Consider the following 21,109-nt stretch of genomic DNA (forward strand, 5'->3'; position numbering starts at 1 on the left):
GTTTAGTATAGGTTATTGTATATTTGAGTTAAATATTAAATGTAAAGTGTTATTTTTTTTATTTATTTTTTTAAGGTTCAAAATTTGAATGTGAGACACCTATTGTATACAGTGTAGTATTGGAGTCTTATCCATTACCATAGCTTACCTTCAGAAGTTCTGTCTACCTCCCTGATCTACCATTTGAGAAGAATCTTATATTAATATGACTTTTCCAAGAATTTTTTTTTGCGCCTGGCTAGACAAACTTCCTGCCTCTGAATGTAACAACAATCTGCTGTGATGATAGGATGCTGGTGAGCATTTTATTATAGGAGGGTGGGGATACATCATTGCCATATAGCACACACAAGCAGATGATACCACTTTCTCTGGTGAATTACATTCTCCTGTCTACTGGCAGTGAAAAAACAGCAGCAGACCAATGAGGTCATCTCTCTGCTCGCTCTGCTCTCTCCTCTTTTTGTGTGCTCTCTAATAACATATTTGATTGCAGCACACCTGATTGGATCTCCATTCGGCCCCTTGCTTTGCTAGTCTAAAGCCTAGTACACATGATAGGAAAATCAGACGAAAAATACCGATTTTGAAGCAAGCATCTGTTAATCTGATTGCTTAATCATCACGCATTGTGTGAAATGCATGAACTGTCCTCTGTCTGTATGTTGGAGTTGTGATCCGTCCTTTTACTTTGAAGATTCTGATAAATGGAAGTTTTATCTGGTACATCGTTGGAGTGCGGTTAATTTTCATTGCCTTTATCAGATTAGCCTTGGAACTTGCACCTTCCATAAAAAAAATCAGCTGTTCGGTTTCTTTTATAAAACACTATCTCTAAACAATGTATTTCATCTTCATATATATGATATATCAGATGTGCATGTATTTTCCCTGTGTAGGGTGTATTTATGAGCTGCCATATTAGATTTTGCCCAGAAACCTTGGTTTCTGCGTGAAAGATTGCTGATATTGCATATCACATGAACATCAGACTATAAAGTCTTGGCTGTCTATTAGTTCAACTTGGATATACTTCAAGTTTCCATTACCATACTGTAGGAGGGAGCAGACCCTTTATACTAGAACATAACACAACAATGTTTTTGCTTGCACAAAGCTGAGGAAACAATGAAGGTTATGCTTTCAAAAAATAAATGTCTATATAAAGCTTTAATGCAGAGAATAAAAAAAATTCCTGTTTTTCATTATGTTTCTGTACAATTTTCAGGCAGGAAGCCCGACTTCAGTTACGGCACCAACTAGCTTTCCTCGGACATCAGTGACTCCCTCAAGTCAAGATATTTGCAGGTACTAAACCTTGGTTATTATTTGTATTATTAAAAAAATAGGAAATTGAGTTTAAATTTTGTATAAAAAAGACTACTTGGGTAGAGTTAGTTATGTGTTGTCCATCCTGTTCCATACCATGTTGTCACTGTGTTTTTCTGTCATGTTCTAACACAATTATCTTCTCTTGCCATTTCGTTTTTTACTTTCTATGCTTTTTTCACTGTTCTGCATGCAGTTCCAGTGCTGTATTTTCTGAATGTTGTCATCAAAGTCCAGTGCAGTCTGCTGTTGTGTTGAAAAACCCCAAATTCCAGAGTTCTAAATCACCAGGGGTCACTGTGACAATAATTTGTCAAGATGGTTCCACGAAGGACCCTGCCAATGCAAGGAACAGTGGCAACATCATCAAACCTTGTAAGGCCAAATCTGCCTTTCCATTCTCAAAATCGCTGAATGACGTGGACCAGAAAGCAGTGGATTCAGCCAAGAAGTGCGATTTTGTGGAAAGAACTAGTTCAGAGGGGAAATTGCTGCTCGTGGAGGATCATCAGTTTTCAAAGAACAAATTTCAGTTTCTAGAAAAAGGAACTAATATTCCTAGCCCTGTTGCTTTAAACAGCTCTAATGTCATTTGTGGTCACTCCCTTTCATCTAATCCATTGCATATTCCTAGTCTGGATGCTAGCCTTGGATCTGTGTGCATACCTCTTATGGACGATAAGGCAGACAGTGAATCCTCAAAAAGCAAAACTTTACTGCACTACATATTTTCCTTTTCCCCCACTTCAAGTGCACATAGCTTGCACATGTTCCAAGAGCACGATGCCTATTCTAGAAGTCTTCATGCTGGTACCTCCTCTAGTATGCTTCTGGGAAGCACTGACTTTTGTTCTGACGATATGGGGGATGATGATGTGTTTGAGGACAATGTCCTAATCAAAGAAGATCCACATGAATCAAGAGCTCCGCTGTGTTCAGTTGAGGACAGCGACCTTGAATGTCCTTCCCCCTCCAAAAAGCTTCCCCCCGCTTCCCCTGTGTCGGCATCTGGGGATTTGTGCAGGTCGGTTTACAGAGGAGCCACTCTCCACTTTCTTATTCAAGATGCAGTCCCAAACAAAGTCAAACTGAATCATTGGCATCAGATGGGAATAAATTGCTAAATGTTGGCTTACATGCACTACCATAGTTACATCTGTGCATTTTTTGTTCTTAGTATCATACTTTTGCATATTACATTTTTTGTATAGTTTGTTTAAAGGAGATTTGTATTTTGAAACCAGTTTAGCTTTCCTAAGGTGTCCAGGCACTTTTTGCAAGTATGCCCTATTACCTTTCATTGTTCTTTAAAGTGGTTGTAAACCCTTACATATATCCAGGGAAGTGATAGCCAGAGATGAAACAAAGCCTCCTACATAAGGTGTACCTGTTTATCTGCAGTCTTCTTTCAGTAAGCAAGGGGCGGTCAGCTGAAATTACACATTGCAGAGCTCAGTGAGGAGAACTCAGAGAGCTGATTAGAGGGAAGGGAGACACCCTTCTTCACACGGCGCACAGGAACAGACCTCTGTGCTGGAGGTCCCTCCCTGTCACTTTTTTCTGTTAGTGTCAGAAGTGATCCATGCTGATGTCAGAGAAACGAAGCAGCAGACAGAAATGGCACTTGGTGCTCTTAATTGAGACAAGTACGCACTATAGAGGGATATGTTTTGTTTATATTTCATGTCTAAGGTTTACAACCACTTTAAGAGCAGTCATCACCGGCCCAGATTGCTGTGAACATCTAGGCAGTCTGTGTCTGTAGGGTGACTACAGATAAGGAGTGAGGACAAGTAAACATTTGCTCCACATATATTTCTATTTATTTGTATTCTCTGCTATGAGCCATCAATGATGATTTTTATGTTGCCATCATGAGATCACAAACTGCTAGAAAAGCCAGTCCCTGCATATGGTACACTACTGTGTAGAAAGCACCGGTCCCTAGACCGGGACAAGCAGCCATTATGTTTTCCACAATTGGCTGTTTGGAATCACATGTGATGGATAAATGGGCAGGGCTTAGTTAAACTTCAATCTGGGCTGAATGCTTTGAGGAGTTTCTGATCCCCACTGAATATCTAACTGCATTGCAGCTTAGAAATGATTATTGATGGCCCTGGAAATAAAGATGTTGAATAAAACATGTATGTAGAGCAAATGCTTTTCATGTTCTCCCTGAATATCTGTAGTATGATGCAGGCATGGACAAGCTGAATATAAACAGAACAGTGTATGCATTGTTCATAGATGACAGCTCTCAAAGGAAAGGGAAAGGTAGTAGGTTATGTTGATAAAGGTGTTTGATATCTCTGGTCAAGTTAAAAAAATATGTTTTAAAAGTACAATTTCTCTTTAAATCACAAAAATCTCACAACCTTTAATTGGCAATGCTTACATTGCATTGCTTAAAAGTGAATCAAGGTCATATTTATGTGATAGCAGTTCATTTTGATTTGTAAAGGATCTAAAATAGGCTCCTAGCTTCTCCCATTCTTAACTTTTCCTTGTTGAAATTTTACAGGCATGCAAAATCCCCTAGCGCCTCCTGCTCAACTGCCTGTTGGTGAAATCTGACCATAGCCAACAAATTAGTGGCCCTTTGGGCTCAGTAAGTTGGATGGCGGACGAATATTAGTCTGCTCTGTTAAAGCATGGCGCTCTCAAATGTATGGCCTCTTTTTTTGGGACTGCATCTTTTTAGCATTTAGAAAGTTATTTAGCAATTTGCTACAACCTGTCTTCTTTAGGGGTCATGTAGATTGACTTCTAAGAGGCCATCTGAGCCCCAACCTGCATCCTCGGGATGTTCACGAATTATCCACACAAGTGTTCACAGAGAAGCCATGTTTGTGGAAATCAATAGCAGGTGAGGGGCAGCTCTGCGTTGGAATCGCTGACAGTAATCCAATGTAGGAGGGGCTTGGATGGCTTTTTAAAAGGCTTTTACCACAAGCCCCTAAAGGGACTTAGTAGAAATATTTAAATCTCTGTTGATGTGAATATTAAGCATGTATAGGGATATCAATGAACCCTCATAGCATGTTTTTAAGATGTCTATTCTGAATGTGTGCTATTGAATAGAGATCTGCTACAGGGCTTAATCGTTCCATTTGCTGCTTGATCTCCCCTTTACTTCATATATTCATTTTAAATTCACTCATTTGAAAGAGAAGTTATCTGACAAATTTTCAGATTGCTTCTGGATTGCTCACAGCAAAACAATATTTTTCAGTCGTCAATATTTGTCTGCAAATATTTACAACTGCCTGTGCTAGATTTATTATGTCCTTGCTTTATGTACCATTACTTATAAACTGTGTTTTATCTATTTATGCAACTTGAGCTTAGAGAAACACGGAGGCTGCCCTTGCACTGACATTTTATAATGGGGGGTAGGTGTTAGGTAGGTTACAGTGGTGATCTGGGCAGGGCTGACAGCACTAATTGAGATGACACTGCAAAGTATGCAGGAACATACAAGATCACTGGATTCCGAGCAGGATCAACAGATATTTTTTCACTTATCAGACAGCAAAATACGTTGAGGGCTCTTTCTCACCTTTGGTAACAGTGGGAAGTGCAATATGGAGCCAGTTTGTTAGCTTGGAGCAGGGAGGGAAGGAAGGAAGGAGGAGCAGGGGAGACTTCCATCCTATACAAGGCTACAGGGCTGTGTATTTCTATGGATGTACACAGTGTAGGGCGACACAACTCTAGTCCCTGCATACAAGGGTGCATGTGCTCCATAAGATGTAAGAGAGAGGAGACACCCTGAAACAGGTAACCTGGGGTAATGGTAAACAGGAACAAAAGCAAGGACTATCCTGCTTTCCTGGTATGAACTACAAACAAGCCTTCCTCTCTTCATCTCCATTAGGTGGGGAAATAGAGAATCCGTAGATTATAGAAGATAATTTAAGCCAGCCATAGATGATTTGAATTTTGGTCGGTTCAGCAGCAGACAAGATTCAAGCCATCGTTGGGCAGGCTGATTGTACCCAATTTGATTGTTGTATGAGTTGGGTACAACCAGCCAGTTGATGGGGGAATCTTCCTTCTAAAACTGCATCATCTATGGTCGGCTTTAGAAAGAAGATGACTTTATACTTTCAGTAAAGTTTACAGGAAGTGGCAAAGACACTGCATTTCTGGCTAGATCAATAGGTATTATCTGTCCTGGCTGAAAATGTGCTTAGCCTTAAGTCCTCATGCACACTGGACATTTTTACAGCGGCTGTTTTTGGCATTTGCTGTTTTTCTCTACAGCCGGTAAACTCGCAGTATGTTATCCTATGTGTCCATGCGCAGATAGACTGTAATCAACGTTTTTTGGCTGAAAAAAAACCCCCAGAACTAGTGCTCTGAAAAACGTGGCAAAACACGGTAAAACATGGCAAAGCGGCGTTTTTGGAAGTTTTTTTTGAGAAAAAAATATTTTTTGTTCCAAAAAAACTTTAAAAACCACAAATGCGAAAAAACGTGGCTAAACTCTAATGTAAAAACGCTGAAAAACTCACATTTTTAACGTGCCTTTGTACAGCTAACGCTACCAGCATTATTAAAATGCCCAGTGTGCATGGAGCCTAAAAATGAAAACTAAATTCAAACTTATAAAACAAAGGACCAGTTCACTGTCCCCATACCTTACGGGGGCTGGCCAATTGGGAGTCAAAACGCTCCTACATCAATAGGAATAAACAATTCCCCAGGGTTGATGAGCAATAGAAGTAAAAATTACCTAGTGCTTGTAATTAGTAGAAAGATGAATAATACCCCATTATTGGTGTCAGTGGAAGGAATAGTGCTTTATCACTGGTGTCAGTGGAAGGAATAGTGCTTTATCATTGGTGTCATTGGGAGGAATAGAGCTCCAAGGGCCCGTTAAATGCAGCAATTAAAGGACAAGGATTTTGAGGACCACTGTTCTTGGGTTTAGACATCCTTTAACTATCGATTGAGTTACCTAAGCTATAATATGTGCTATCTGCCATAACAATCTTTATTTTCAGCATTGTGGCTGTTGTTTTCAAGTCTCATTGGCTCTCATTGCTGAAAATAATGGTCCTTATGGCAAATGATTATTGTTGTTGCTTATCAAATTGTAAGGCAGAAAACATAGGGAATGATGACTTTGTAACGCTAGAAAGCGTAGGAAATAAACATCTCTTGGTATAAATAAATAGAACACTAAACAGGTCTACTGGGTAATATATTTAATGCACGTGAGAAATGCAAAACAATAATCCTACAACCCAAAGACAATAAAGATATGATTAGATGTTGTTTCCACCCTCAAAATGATATAACTAACTTATCTTCACCCACTAAATGTCACCAGAGCAGGAGGTGAGGGAAAGCCTCCAGTGGCAACAAATGTTCTTGTGGAATTCTGTTCACTTTCTGGTGTCACCAGAACAGGAAGTGAGGAGAAATCTAAAGCAGGGTATACACCTTGAGTTCAAGCTGGTTGAATGAAAAACAGGTCCCCGCATCCACACAAGCAATGTTGATGTAGGGATCTCCCCCACTGCGCTATTGTATTCTGACAGCGGGAAGTCCCCCCATCAGAATACACTGATCAGCTCCGCAACCATTGGCTGCAAGAACTGATCGAATGCTGGTTTTCCAGCAGGACATTTCGAAGGAAGCCAGGCTTTAGACCAGCTTCTGTTGAAAAGACAGCTGTACATACATACTGACATTCGGCCATTTCCCATTGAACTGGCCCATTTTTGGATCGTGTATACCCTGCTTTTCACCGGCAGAAAAAAATAACGGATTAAACCCTACTCTAACTACCAAAGACTAAAATAAAACATTTGGACTTTACACTTTCTTTTTTTAGTTTACATTTTTATTTCTCTTGCATGGCTACTACAGCAATACCAGCGAATCCTTTACACTGAGTGTCTTATTTTTAATTCAGGATATGTCACTGTGAAGGTGATGATGAAAGCCCTCTGATAACACCCTGTCACTGTACAGGAAGTCTTCACTTTGTGCACCAGGCTTGCCTCCAGCAATGGATCAAGAGCTCCGATACACGATGCTGTGAACTTTGCAAGTTTGAGTTCATTATGGAAACCAAATTAAAGCCTTTAAGAAAAGTAAGTGTGACTTATCGTTTGCAGAATGGAGTATATTGGTAGACAGGTGTCCTACTGGAAGAGGTAATAATACAATAACTGTTCATAGTCCTTTGGTCTAAAGCTGGCCATAGACTGATCAAACTGTGGCTGGTTCAGCAGGGACTGGTTGAAATTTAATCAGTGTATGGCCTTCTCTTTTCGACAGAAGTCAATTGTTAGATCGCCTTCCGTCGAACAGACAAGTTGGAAAACTTTTGTAGATCAGTGGCCGCAGCCTCTGATCATTGTAGTCTGACAATATCGAGTCCTGGCAGGAGGTGTATGGAGGATACAGTTTGGTCTTTTTTTTTTCCTGCAGCATTTTGGCTCAATGGAAAAAAAAATAAAATTCAAAAAATGTGTCAAAAATGCGTCAAGAACGCATATGCAAAAACGCATAAGGTACTGCAAAACTGACAAAACCCAAACTGCATTGGTGTGAACCAGGCCTAAAGTGCATTGAAAACTCATCAAAAACGGACACGTGTTGCGTTTTGATGCTTTTTTTGAGTCACGTGACCTATGAAAAATGCAGCCTAAATGTAAAATCGCAGCAAAATTGCGCATTTTCGGCAGCCATTATTGGCACCTTTTTTCCTATTGACAAAATGCCGATAACAGTATTTTTGGTCGATACATTCTGCTCACCAGTATATCAGTGCATCCCTAATCCGATCCGAATTTATTGTAAAGAATAGCGGGTTCTATTCTATTGGAAATTCAAATTTCGGAAGACAGCTATATTCTTTCTATTTTATTCTATTCTATCCTTTTCTACTTTTTTCTTCTATGCTTTTATTTTTTATTGTATTCTATTCTATTGTATTTTACTCTATTCTTCAAACTTTGAAATTCAAACTTTGAACTTAGACGGTTATATTCTTTCTGCTCTATTTGAAATTCTAATTTCGGAAGATGCTATAGTCTTTCTATTTTGTTATATTCTAATCTAGTCTATTATTTTCTATTCTATTTTATTCTTTTATATGCTTTTCTTTTTCCATTCTATTCTTTTCTATTCTATTCTTTTTAAAATTAAAATTTTGGAAGACTGCTTTCTATTCTGTTATTTCCTGTTCTATTCCTTTATTCTCTTTTCTATTGTATTCTTTTTTACTCTATTCTTGTCTTTTCTATTCTATTCTGTTTTATTTCATACTATTCTTTTCTAAATTCGATTTTCGGAAAACAGCTATATTCTTTGTATTTTATTCTATTCTATTTTGCAAGATGGCTATATTCTTTCTATTCTAATGTATTCTTTTTTTATTCTATTCATTTTTTATTCTATTCCTTTAAATTCTATTCAATTCTGTTCTGATATTCTCTATTCTATTTTATTCTATTCGAAGTTCAAAATTTTACATTTTTCCAAAGACAGCTACATTCATTCTATTTTATTCTGTTCTAATCTGTTCTGTTTATATTATATTCTTTTGTTTTCTATTCTATACTATTCTATCCCTTTATTTTCTATTCTGTTATTTTCTGTTCCATTGTTTTTTAAATAAAATTTTTGGTAATATTCTTTGTATTTTATTCTATTCTAATCTGTTGTAATCCATTCTATTCTTTTCTCTTCTATTCTTTTATTTTCTGTTCTATTGTATTCTTATCTATTCCTTTATTTTCAATTCTATTCTTTTTGAAATGTAATGTTTGGTTATATTGTTTCAATTTTATTTTATATTATTCTAATCTGTTGTAATTTATTCTATTATTTTCTATTCTATTATTTTCTGTTCTATTGTATTCCTTTAATTTCAATTCTATTCTTTTCAAAATTTCGGAAGATGGCTATGTTCTAATACACACAGTCTTTGAAGGAAACCAGCAATAGTCAGCACTAGTTTACATTTCAAATTTGTTTTTCAATTTTTGTTTTTGGATTCAATTTGAATTTTGTTTTGTTATTTTGGATTTGTTTAAATGTGTTACTATTGAAAAGTGGATATATACAAATCTCAGAAGAACGAAAATTTTGTCCGAATTTCAATTCAGACTGAAACAAAGCGCACATGTCTAGTGGAAAGGAGACCTGCAGGTGAGGGTGAAACTGCAGTAGAGAAAGATCATGTCCTCTCCCCTGCTAGGCAGGACTGTGTGATAGATCTGTGTAAATCTCAGGACTGGATGGACAGAAACACAAATCCTTTGGCAGGTAAAACAGCTTCAGTATATGTAGGTCATCTGTATATTTAGCTGTTTGCCTGAAGTTCAGCTTTACATGTAGCAAAAGGAAACACCAATTTTAAATACATTTCCTGTTTACGACAGGAAAAACATTATTTTACTGACTAAGACTGCAATTACACGAGTGTTTAGCCACAGTGACAACTGCTTTCTAACCCTCGGTCACACCAAACTCGACTTTGAAATCGTGCGACTTACAGTGAAGTCGCACGATTTCAAAGTCTGATGACTTGCTGATTTCAGGTGCAATTTGCAAGACATCTGATACAGATGTCTATGCAAATCGCACCAAAAGTAGTGCATGTACCACTTTAGAAATCGGTACGGCTCTGACCAAGTCAGAATTGCTGACTTGGTCAGAGCCGTACCGATAAGTCAGTAATGATATAGCTCCTGTAGTCCAGCTCAAAGTTGGTATTAATTGTCGCCAGTTTTGTAATCTAAGGACTGGAAGTAATTCTTTAGGGATCTGTCAGTGTCATAGCTGCAGGTTTTAAAAGTGGGATAATAAGAACTAACTGAATTTGCTGCACATGTTGGTGATGTTACCAGCACAGGCACAAATGCTTGCCTGAATTAGATGCAATTTGTTCTTAAAGCGGATCTCCACCTAAAAGGGGAAATTCTGCTTTAAGTACCCTTTCCCTCCTTTGCTGCGACATTTGGTATGCAATTTTTTTTGGGGGGGGGGAGCAGCTACCTAGTTTTGACAGGTACCCACTCCCACTTCCACTCGGATCGCCTCCCCCTCCCTCCCTGCAGTCGTCTGGGACATGTCCCAGAAGACTGATGGACCATTCAGGAGGCGCAGTGGGCACCCGGCTGTGAGAACACAAGCTGACAGTTGAGATGTCGGAACCAGGGAGAGAAGGGGCAACTCGGGTGAGCACATCGCTGGATCCTGGGACAAGTGAGTGTGTGTTTATTAAAAGTCAGCAGATACAGTTTTTATAGCTCCTGACTGTTAATAAACACAAAAACTACTGGAACTCCACTTTAAGGGAACTATTGGCGGAAATTTGTCAGTAGATCTATTTTGAATTCCCCTGAATGTGCATTCAGTATGTAATTCGACTGGGTATTTAGCTGTTTGCCCAGACTTTTACTTAAAGCACTGAAAATGAAGAGCCCATTTATTTACCCAGAGTCCACTCATAATATATTACATTACTTCAACTCGGGATACACACGATCCCAATCGGTGCTGATACCGATTATTTTCATGAGTACGTGTACTCGTGAAAATACTATCGATACCTTAACCGATACTTTGCTCGAAACACAGCTGATCAATCAGATTCCGTCTAGCCCAAACTGTCATTGCTGCAAGGAAAGGAAAGAAAGCGGCCGGGATTTGAAATCCCCACCATTTTCTCTCCTCTCCTACCACTGACACTCAGCATGGGATGCCTGCAGGGAGGTTTCCTGCACCACTCCTGTGTGAACTCTGACTATGACAAACCTGGGTTCGCACAGGAGCAGTGGGGAAACCGCATGTGATTTGGACAGGAATTGCATGCTATACTTTGCGGTGCAATTTGCATCCATTAATGCAAATCACATCTTAAAGTATCGGTACTCAGTATCTGTGATTACTTGACTGAAAGTATCAGTACTTATACTGGCCAATAAAAAAACGGTATCCGTGCATTCTCTACTTTCAACATTTAGGCAAAGGTTGACATCACCAATCATTCTTTAAAGTCCAAGAGAATATGAGTAGCCCAAATGTCCTAAGAAGATGCCACACTACTATGCAAGAACGTCATCTTGCTAAATTTAGGATCTTAGCATACCCCAGGATCTTGTCAGATGGATGGTGACACAACCCCCTGCGGTATGGAAGGTATGTATATTAACATTTTTTTGTGTATAGTTTTTTTTTTTTTATTATTTATTGCAGCATTTTCTAATGAAAGAGGTGAGCCTTTGTGAATAAGTGATAAGTGAACCTTGCTTGCACTGCAAGGTCCACTTTAGGACACATTAATCTCTAAAAACTTTATAGTAGCCAAATACAAGAGTCAGAAGGTCATGGGAATCGTGGAGTACGACAGCTGGAGTATTATAACTTGAAATCCTTGAATATAAGGATCCTGTGAAACTTTAAAGCTTTCTTGTTATTCTAGTGGGAAAAGCTGCAGATGACCTCAAGTGAACGGAGGAAGATCATGTGCTCTGTAACATTCCACATCATTGCAATCACCTGTGTCGTCTGGTCATTATATGTTCTTATTGACCGAACAGCCGAAGAGATCAAGCTGGGCCAAACCACAGGTATGTACGAGTCTCTGCTTGTGGGTTAAGTTAGTAGACTACTATGACTGAATATGGGAATGACTGAGAGATACCCAATCAGGTTTGTTTATTAAGGCGTCATGCACACTGACGTTTAATTTTGAGTCTCCTAGAAACCAGCTGCATTTTGGCTGAAAAAATGCCTGACTCTTGTAAAAAGTGTGTACCACATTTACCTACATCAAGCGTTTGGGCAGTAATTAATTTCATTGGCCATAATAAATTATTTAGTCATGCCATTGAAATAAATTAACGCTCACGTGCTAAACGCCCTGGCAGTGTGGGGTTTCTTTTCTGCCACAAAATTCTGCTAAAAGCCTATGTGTGCATGGTCACATAGGATAACATGCAGGGGAATTTAGAGGCAGTAAAAAAACACCTGACACCCCTAGCAGTAGCTTCAAAAAAATGCCCAGTGTGCATTAGGCCTACAAGAGCACAAACAAGCAACCAATCAGTTTTTCATTTGATGAAGTTAGATCAAGTATTTATGTTGTTTTTTGTCTTCTTGAATAAATCTAAGGGTGTCTCAGTGCTTAGAGTTAATTGCCATGCGCTGATCCTAGTTCCTCTGAGGCCCTATATAAAATGAGAAACAGGGCCCCATGACATCTTATTAGCAATAAATCCTTCCTGTTTTGTTTTTAATCTAGACAGAACACGAGAGCGAAGCTCCTGAGTGGGGACCTGGCAGCAAAAACCTAACAGAGTTTCTAACCCTTCCCTAGTCTACCAGAAAAACAGGTTTTATTGTTCTCTGTGTCCTTGTTGAGGAAGTTTCTGATCAGTCCCTGTTCTGACACCGAACAAATCAAAAGAAAAGGACAGTATATTTCAGATGAGATCAAGGGCATTGAGGTTCTAATCCTTCCCCAATCAAAAAAAATTATTTAGCCACTTGAGTCCCCAATGCTGCAGAGCACTGAATACCCTGGGTGTGTTTTTCTTGAAAATTCTGTATTTGCATTTTCTTTCCTAATTTTGCTACCAACTTCATTCTGAAAAATTGGGGTTCAAAATCCACTGTATACCCCTTGCCAGAATATCAGGGGTCTACTTTTTTAAATATCATTTAGAGGTAGTTTCAGGAGTCCTGCTACTCCTCTGTCACTGCAAATGTAATTAGGTGCCAAAAAACAGACATATCAGTTTTCATCCATTGAGAGCCAGAATGCCCTTCCTTGTTTCCTGGCCCTGCCATGTTCCCACCAAGTGACTAACCTTTTTATGTGTTATCCCTGTGAATGGGAGAGGTAGCTGAACAAATTGTTGGATGCAGTTTTTACCATGCCATTATTGTGTTTGTGGAACTCATCACTGAATTTACGCTTTTGTTGAAAATTTTGTATTTATTTTTTTCCCCTAATTTTGCTGCCAATTGCATCCTGAAAAGTTGAGATTCAAAGTCCACATTTTACCCCTTGCCAAAAATCTTGAGGGGTCTACTTTTCTAAACATGGTCATTTTGAAGTAATTTCTGGGGTCCTGTCATGCCTGAGCCACTGTAAGTGCAGTTCCTGCCAAAAAATGGACAAGCCAGTTTTTAGCCATTGACCACAGAATGTGCTCCCTTGCTTCTGGGCCCTGCCATATTCACACCATGTCCCTAATGCAGGCCATAGACGTGGGGAAAATCGGCCGTTTTTTTTTTTTTTAAATCGCAAATCGGTCATTCAGACGGCCGACGTTGCCACTTATTAAAAAAAAAGTCAGCGGGTTTTAGTCCCGTCTACGGCCGTCAATTAATATAATAGCGGTGTCCCTGCATAGAGACCCGCTATTATATTTGACAGAAGAAATAGATTATGCAAAAGAAGAAGAGAAACAACATTGTATCTATTTGTACTTGAATAGAAACATCTGTATCCAAAATGCATACAAATAGATACAATGTTGCAACTTTTTTTCTTCTCCGTCTTCTTCTACAAAATCTATTTCATTTCTCTTTTCTTCTATTCTTCTTGATATTCTATTTCTTCTTCTCCTGCAAAATCTATTTCTTCTATTACTTCCTTTTCTTCATAGTCAATTTATTGTCAAATCGGCCAGAAGAACGGCCGATTTGACCATAAATTACCGCGAAAATCGGCCGATCTAACAAATCGTCCAAGGATTTTCCAGCATGGCCGATTTTTAAAATCTCTTAAAATTAAGAAAAACGGTTGACATTTTTCCCCACTAACGGTACGAATATCGGCCGATTTTTTTTTTATCGGCCGATAATTCGGCAAGAAAAACGGAAATCTATGGCCTGCATAAGATATACTTACATGGTATTCTCATATACAGTAGTATAAAGTATTTTATGGCACATTACCTACTTATATACATTAGATACAGAAAAAACAACAACTAAAAACAACAATTTTTAAATTATCTTAATTTTTTTTTTTTGCTTTAATTTAGAAAAAATCGTAATATAAAAAATATATTAAAGTGGTTTTTCACCCAAATGGGAAAGTTGCACTTGTTTTTATCCTGGATGGGAGAGCCAGTACCTGGTTTTGACAGGTACCTGCTCCCACTTACTGGTCAGATCATTGCAGCTCTGCTTTAAGTACAAATGGTCAAAACATTCACAGTCCAACACTTCAGACTGTTTGCTGTTCAAAATACTGCAATATATTTTCAAAAACAAGGCCTATGTTGTCATGTCATTATGTGAGAAAAAAAACTTCATAAATAAAATCTGTACACCATTGTTTCCACAAATTACATATTTTCCCCACAACTTGGAAAAACAGGTACATTTGGTATTGTTGCATTCCAGACAAATTAAAACATTTATTTCAGAAAAAAATACTGTCTCATCTTTCATATTTTTATGTGGTCGAAATCACATTTTTCATCATTTTCACCAATTTTCACAAATTTCTAAAAAATAAATAAATAAAGTATATAATTTAAAGTGGTTGTAAAGGATCAAGGTTTTTTACCTTCATGTATTCTATGCATTAAGGGAAAAACCTTCTCTGTGCAGTAGCCCCCCCAATACTCACCCAAGCCCCCTCTCGATCCAGGCATGTGTACTTGAGTCTCGGCTATCCTGGGATTCTCTCTCCTCATTGGGACAGCAACGGGAGCCAATGAGAAGGGGCCGAGCCACAGCTCTGTGTGTGTATGACCACACAGCAGCGGGTGCCTCCATAGAAAGCTGGCTGTTGTGGGGGCACCTGACAGGAGGGAGGAGCACTGGCAAGGAACCCAAGAAGAGGAGGATCGGGGCTGCTCTGTGCAAAAGTACTGCGCACAGCAGGTAAGTATAGACATGTTTGTTATTTTTTTCTTTAAAAAACATAAGCCTTTAGAATCACTTTAAAGTATGTTATCCAAAGAAAGTACTGTCTCTCCACAGGGTCTCAAGACTGGCAAAGTTGACTGCAAAACAAAGCAGCAATTGTAAGACATAACAAACCTACAACATGTCCAAAACCTGAAAAAATCCCTAGGACTCCAGGAGGTTTATATAGGTTTAAGGTGCTGGGACTCAAGTGGTTAAAAAGTGGTTAACCCCATCTGTGCTTGCTACAGAGGATTTAGCACAGTTTTTGCTGCACCCTTGTTTCTGTATTGATTCTATCTCTCTTGCTCCGTGCAAAAATTAGCTCTCAACATGACCAGGGGCGGACTGACCATTTAAGCACTCGGGCAGTAGGGGGCCCCATAAAATGCCCCTGGTACCTTTTATAGGCTTTTTTGGGTGTACTTTGAGTGTGGGCAAGGACACAGGGGCCCCATGATCCCCTATTGCCTGGGGCCCCATGAGTTGTCAGTCCGCCCCTGAACATGACCCATTCACTAGCCTTTATGTAGCTGCTTTCCATGTACAACTACAGCTCTATTGTAAGGGCAGATGATGTGGAATACAAATTCAAAATCTCCTCTTAGTCATTTGGTGTATATTATAGATATCTTGTTCTGCAACTGTCTGGCTGTTAGATGTAATAGCCCCCCTTTAATCACGAGCTACAGGTAGGCTTTGTTGTCACTGGAACTCTATGGAGGTTATTTAAAACTGGAGAGTGCAAAATCTCCTGCAGCTCTTCATAGAAACCAATCCGCTTCCAGGTTTTAAAGTCAAAGCTTGATTGAACAAGCTGAAGTTAGAAGCTGATTGGCTAGCATGCACAGCTATACCAGTTTCAGTAAATCTCCCCAGGTGTGCTCTAGTTCTAAAGCCGGCCATACAATGGTCGAATTCTGAAAGAATTTTCTTTCAAAAATCTTTTCTAAGAATTTTTGTTCGAATTTCGCACCATTAGTGAGTTACAGAAATGGCTGGTTTTTGTGTGAACATGGAATTTGAGTGTTTGGGCATGTTGGAAATGTTTTTAAAAATGAACTAATTTCAAATCGATGATGGGAGAATCGTGCAAGAAATATAAAGCTGTGACCTGGAAAGAAAAGAAAATTCTTGGCCACGAAAATTCTTTTCTGTAGCAACATGAGGATACATTGAAGGCTTGGCTGGTTGAATTTTGAATCAATGGTGGCACCATCGCATTACAAACTGCACAAAATGTCCGATTTTATAAAGAAAATTCGTTTGGAATTTGACCCATGTATGGCCTGCATTAGACTCACCGGCTTCTGAATTCTTTGTTGAAATGTCCACACCTGACTTAGCTTATGTAATGGGTTAGCTGATATCCCAGGCTGTGTAAACAACAATTTCCTAGATTTACTGTATATGTAGTGTTTCAAGAGCATCACATATGTGTCATACAAGAGAATAAACCCTATAATAAAAAAGTCACACCAATGTGGTCTTCCGCCACGATCATACCATAGGCTGCACAACTGTGATTGGCCACAATGTTGCTGCAGATTCCCCATAATGGTGAGCAGTATATATCACAACTAGCCTAAGATTCAACAAAACCTACAGTCAGGAAATGACCACTTCCCCTTCCAGGTCTCGTGTACTTATGACATTGGCAGAATATTTTGGCCCCCTTCACAGCTGTGCATGCACCGTAACAAACAGTAAAAGGGGTAAGGAGATTTTTTTGGCACATAGGGGCATGTTGGCTTAATGCTATGTAGCACCCTGCAAAGCTGTAAAGGGGACAGTAATATGAAATTTAGATTAGTAAGATAGAGCTGGAGTTTACAGAAGTATACTTTTTTAAAATGTAAATGTAAGTATTTTTAAAGTGATGTTTTAGAGTGTAGGGAACGATTGGAATGCCTGTGTCGTTTTTTTTTTTTTTTTTGGTCTGTATCCCATTGGGGAGATTCTACTTCACTACTTGTGTCAGAGACACAACAAGAAGTGGTAGGAGAACTCTCCAAAATTGGGAAGAAATTCCCTCTTAGACAGTTGTCATCAGAACAGATCTCATTGGAGATTTTCCCTCAATTCCTGTTGTGGTGACAACTCAAATTTTATTATTTCTCCTCATTTGCAGTGAAAAAAAAAAGTTTATAATCAATATAATTTTTTCTTTTTGCAATTGAGATTACTCAGACAATTTTAATTGTTTCTTCTGATAACATCAAAAGGGGTCATGAATTGTTAACACAGCAAACTGTGTACTCCTGCACTTGGGGATGGACTCAGCAAAGGCTATGGTAACAATTCAGATTTCCTGGAAAATGCACTCCTTGCTGCCCTCAATGGACTGGGGTAGTCCAAAGTCACTGGATACAAAGAAAACAAACAGGGCGCAGCGGCCTAGTGCATTACCATAAAAAATATTGCAGGCTCTGAGGAAGAGGCTGAGTCCTCGAAACGTGATAGCCTGTTGGAAGTCCAGGGTTCCATTTATGGACTTACATGCAGTGTGGGTTGGACACCGCTGTTTAGTGTGATGTGTCTTTGTCCTGTGTGTCAATTTTGAGAACAATACTTACTGTTTATCCGTTTAATAAATATTTTGTTACGATAATGCACTAGGCCGGTGCACCCTTTTTGTTTTCTTTGTAGTCATGAATTGTTGCCATGCGGATAACACAATACCACCCTCTCTGAGAGATTTTGTAAAATGCAGTACCTCTCGGTATCAAGGCTGTTGTGTACACAGTAGAATTTGGCAGATTCTGAAAAAAATGTATATTTAAATGAAAACCAGGAAAAGCAAAATATTTTTCTGCAAAAATGATTGCTTGTGTTTGACAAGAAACTACTGAATAGAGAAGTGATATATTGTGCCTGGCGTGGTCAAGCTTGTTCCAGTTACATATTGATCACCTTTACTCAACACATTTTGGCTGGATGTAGGGACACCATCTCTGTTCAAGTAAGCATCCATACGTTTTGTTAAAGGCTATGGCCAATCAAACGATACTAAAAAATAAATAAATGGCGAATTATCCAGAACCAGTGGCATTATGTGATTAATGGCCCTATGCATTTTCCCCTAGGTTACCATCCATTTGATGGAATAACATTGCTTAGTAGGAGTTTATCATTGCTTTGTAGTAATTACATGTTTGCCTTAAATAGCCTAAAAACATTAATATTTTTATGGGTTTCCTGTTATTCTAAAAACATGCTGAAAAGTGCGGTATATGTATTTACTTTGTGTCTCTTCTGTCTGTAAAGGTATCCTGGAATGGCCGTTTTGGACTAAATTAGTCGTGGTAGCAATTGGCTTCACTGGAGGACTCTTGTTTATGTATGTGCAATGTAAAGTATACATCCAGTTATGGAAGAGACTTAAAGCGTACAACAGAGTCATCTATGTGCAGAACTGTCCCGAAACGTGTAAAAAGAAAATCTTTGAGAAGACTGTAATAATTGAGCCAAATCTGGAGAGCAAAGAAGCTCTTGCAATCCACCACTCAGACACAAACTCTTCTTACTATACGGAGCCTGAAGACTGCGGAGCTGCCATCCTCCCAGTTTAAGTTTTGTATTCCTTCTAAAGTTTTTTCAGGAGATGACTGTTTACCGACTGCAGGCAGCAGTAGATTTAATGTCCTGAAATCTCCCATTATTTCTGCTTTTCAGTCCGTATGTATCTTTCCAAGCAAACGGTTATACCTGCAATCATCCCTGATTTATACCTCTGCCTGAAGAACAACACGTTATACAATATTCAGGATCAACTACAGGAATATTCTGGACCTTTAATAAGATGGATTTTTGATATTTTGCTTGATTTAATCACTGGTTATTACAATTGGGAACGAGGTTTGCACCTGCAGAGTATAATTGTCATAGAAGAGTGGATAAAAACCCGTATGGCATACTTAGCATGATCACTGCTCATACAGACAGTTCCACCTTTCTAGCTCTTGCTTTTTAGAATTCTGCTTTGTCAGCAAGTCACAAGAGCATCTAGCACTTTTCTGAGTAAAGAAAAAAAATAATTTTTTTTTGTAATAACTTTACTGACTTCTGAAAATGTTTTCATTACCAAACAGAGAATGTGCTCTGTCATTTCTAGTTTAAATAATGAGCAACCTCTTGCCTTACATGCTGTATATTTCCAAAAAGAAAATGTTTTTCTTCATGACTATTATCATTTTACACATAAAGAAATCAATTTCTGCCTTGTTATTTCAGGAATAAAATGCATCTCGAAGTAGTTGAGATTTAACATTTTTATCTACCACATGTATTTGAATTTTTTACTGATAAAAATGCACAAAATTGGTAGAACTTTGAATTTCTGGTGTAACATTGAATAAAATGTAGAACTTTTACTATGGTAAAAGTTATCTTGGATATAAACGGGTTTGTCATTTTTTTTACTTTAAGTGGTAGTGTGAAGAATCCCGACCGCCCTATAGCAAAACTACTGCTACAGGGCGGCAGGGCTGTGCAAAATCACATATATATAGGTGATTTCACATTTCCAGGTAGGGGGCGCGCCGCTCTACCCACGCTGCCATTTGTGGCTGCACATGTTGATCACCAGGTCCCAGACGGAGATTCCCCGCCGGCACATGGCTATCACTAAGTATTATTGACGTGGGAGAGACCTGTGTGTAAACAACGCGGGTCTCTCTCCAGCCAGCAAGGACATGCTCAGCAGAGAAATACACAGCAGCATGTTTCCCCAGTAAAACCACATACAACACATGATGTAAAACAGCACACAGTTAACCCTTTGATCGCCCCAGATGTTAACCCCTTTCTGCCCAGTGTCATTAGTACAGTGTCAGTGCTTTTTATTAGCACTGATCACTGTATTAGTGTCATTGGCAGTTAGTTCCCCCCAGTGTCAGAATGCCCACCGCAGTCCCGCTATAAGTTGCTAATCGCCGCTATTACTAGTAGAAAAAAAAAAATTCCAGTATCTATACCGCCATTTGTAGACTATATAACTTCAACGGAAACCAATTCATTTACATGTATTGGGATTTTTTTTTAGCAAAGACATGTTGCAGAATACATTTTGGCCTAAATTTATGATGAAATTAGTTTTTTTAATGCAAAAAGTCAAAAGTATTGTTTTGGGTTTTTTTCAAAATTGTTGGTCTTTTATAGTTCAAAAAATAAAAACCGCACAGGTGATCAAATACCACTGAAATAAAGCTCTATTTGTGGGGAAAAAAGACATACATTTCATTTGGGTGCAGCATTGCATGAATGACCGCGCAATTGTCAGTTAAAGTAATGCAGCGCAATATCGCAAAAAATGGCCTGGTCAGGAAGGGGGGTAAATCCTCTGGAGGGAAAGTGGTTCTGCTATAAGAATTATCCACTTTACCACACAGCAGTGACATAGCTCTTCCTAACTGTTCCACTCCCTTTTTAAGGGCCCATTCACACTTGGAACTGCAAGTGAATCACTGTGCGGTTCCTGTGCAATTCACATGCAGTTCTGTGGGTTTTCAGACACTCATTTTTAATGGGCTAAAATTGCACCACACCACGTACTGCAACTGAATCACACGGTACTTTTGTACCATGCAATCAAGTGCGGGCATATGCGTTGTGACCTGTGTTTTGGTAGTTGTTAATTTTGCACTGACACCTGCTTCAGGACACAAAGGAAGTGCGATTGAATGCAGTGCAGGAAATTGGCACGGAACTCAAGTTTCTCACTCCAGATTCTACAAACAGGCCATAAAAAGGTCACAGAAAAGAATTGCATTCTGATTACTGTTGTTATTTATTAGCTGCATCTTTAAGCATATGTAACTTATGGCAGTTTTTATTTTAATTTTGGATGGAGGGAGAAAGGGTTATAACCATTTTGTTT

The 21,109-nt window shown here is 38.8% G+C and overlaps 1 protein-coding gene across 4 annotated transcripts in view; it reads left to right on the top strand.

Moving 5' to 3' along the window:
* Positions 1 to 19,632, top strand: part of MARCHF8 (membrane associated ring-CH-type finger 8) — a 371,537-nt gene extending 351,905 nt beyond the window's left edge. For 3 of the 4 annotated variants that reach the window (XM_089656189.1, XM_089656186.1, XM_089656187.1), the window contains 5 exons: positions 1,229 to 1,308; positions 1,526 to 2,353; positions 7,259 to 7,439; positions 11,783 to 11,930; positions 18,499 to 19,632. In XM_089656189.1, the coding sequence (XP_089512315.1) occupies positions 1,229 to 1,308; positions 1,526 to 2,353; positions 7,259 to 7,439; positions 11,783 to 11,930; positions 18,499 to 18,803 (1,542 nt within the window). In that variant the 3' untranslated portion in view covers positions 18,804 to 19,632. The remainder of the gene's footprint in view (positions 1 to 1,228; positions 1,309 to 1,525; positions 2,354 to 7,258; positions 7,440 to 11,782; positions 11,931 to 18,498) is intronic. The other variant, XM_089656188.1, reaches the window with a different exon arrangement.
* The last annotated feature ends 1,477 nt before the right edge of the window (positions 19,633 to 21,109 follow it).

The sequence above is a fragment of the Staurois parvus genome, unplaced genomic scaffold, assembly GCF_062004578.1.
Source record: "Staurois parvus isolate SC_StPar_1 unplaced genomic scaffold, SC_StPar_1.0 ptg000894l, whole genome shotgun sequence".
In the NCBI taxonomy this organism is placed as follows: domain Eukaryota; kingdom Metazoa; phylum Chordata; class Amphibia; order Anura; family Ranidae; genus Staurois; species Staurois parvus.